Source organism: Dipteris shenzhenensis, chromosome 2, assembly GCF_047967505.1.
Source record: "Dipteris shenzhenensis isolate YYH24624 ecotype China chromosome 2, Dip_SZ_1.0, whole genome shotgun sequence".
NCBI lineage: Eukaryota > Viridiplantae > Streptophyta > Polypodiopsida > Gleicheniales > Dipteridaceae > Dipteris > Dipteris shenzhenensis.
In genome coordinates this window covers 50,272,202-50,273,459 of record NC_141597.1, presented here as the reverse complement: position 1 = coordinate 50,273,459, position 1,258 = coordinate 50,272,202, and the positions used below count along the sequence as shown (strand labels likewise).

The 1,258-nt window shown below is 47.7% G+C and overlaps 1 protein-coding gene across 1 annotated transcript in view; it reads right to left on the bottom strand.

The window, feature by feature from the left end:
- Positions 1–412: 412 nt before the first annotated feature.
- LOC147904916 (pentatricopeptide repeat-containing protein At4g37170-like) overlaps positions 413–1,258 on the bottom strand; it is a 2,885-nt gene continuing 2,039 nt past the window's right edge. The window contains exons 2-4 of the mRNA XM_087392751.1: positions 1,247–1,258; positions 881–1,120; positions 413–799 (exon numbers count right to left, since the gene is read on the bottom strand). The exon at positions 1,247–1,258 is cut by the window's right edge and continues 503 nt beyond it. Of these exons, the coding sequence (XP_087248877.1) occupies positions 413–799; positions 881–1,120; positions 1,247–1,258 (639 nt within the window). The remainder of the gene's footprint in view (positions 800–880; positions 1,121–1,246) is intronic.

Genomic DNA, 1,258 nt, shown 5'->3' with positions numbered 1-1,258 from the left:
TTAGCAAATTCATGAACTATATTGTTCACCTCAATCAATAATTTCGTCCCAACTTCACTAACTCATCTGGCAAGCCTAACTTAGCATGGGTGTTTGCTAGTAGTAGATATGGTGCAGCATTTTTTGGCTCTAACTCAAAAACACCATCTACAACACTTATGCAGGTGATTGTGTCTAGCTCAAAGCCTTCAATCTGCATTTGACCAAACAGTTGTAGGGCCTCCTTGCCATGCCCATTCTGTGCACATGCAGATATCATGGCACTCCAAGAGACCACTCCCCGCTGTGGCATCTCTGCAAACATTGCCCTGGCATCATTTAGGCTCCCACACTTGCCATACATATTTATGAGAGCATTCCCCACAAAAACATTAGATTGCCATCCATTTCCAGTAATAGTAGAATGGATTTCTCAGCCTTCTTCTAGGGCTACCACACTGGCACACGCATCTACCACACATATAAACATGACATTGTCAAGTTTAAAGCCTTCGGCTTGCATCTGACCAAACAGTTGCAATGCCTCTTTGCGATGTCCATTTTGGGCGCACGCAGCAATCATGGCACTCCATGAAACCACATTCCGCTGTGGCATCTTTGCAAACACTTCCCTTGCATCATCTAGCCTTTCACACTTGCCATACAGATTTACAAACGCTGTCCCTACAACAACATCCGTCTCCCATCCGTTGCCAGTAACGGCAGCATGGACCACTAGACCCTCATCTAGGGCTTCTACACTTGCACACGCATCCACAACAGAGATGATGGTGATCTTGTCTAGCCTAAAGTGTTCGGTCTGCATTTAACCAAATAGTTGTAGGGCCTCCTTGCCATGACCATTCTGAGCACACACTGCGATCGTGGAGCTCCAAGAGACCACATCCCGCTGTGGCATCTCTGAAAACACTGCCCTCGCATCAGCTAGGCTCCCACACTTCCCATACATATTTATGAGGGCATTCCCCACAATGGCACCCAACTCCCATCCGTTGCCAGCACCATTAGCATGGATCAAATGACCCTCGCTTAGGGATGCGGTACCAGTACAGGCATCCACAACGCAGATGAAGGTGACCTTGTTTGGTTTGAAGCCATCGGCCTGATTGCCATGCCCATTCTGGGCACAAGCAGCGATCATGGCACTCTAGGAGACCAAATCCTGGTGTGGCATCTTTAGGAACACTACCCTCGCATCGTCTAGGCTATGACACTTGCCATACATATTGACTAGGGTTGTTCCTACAACGATGTCTGA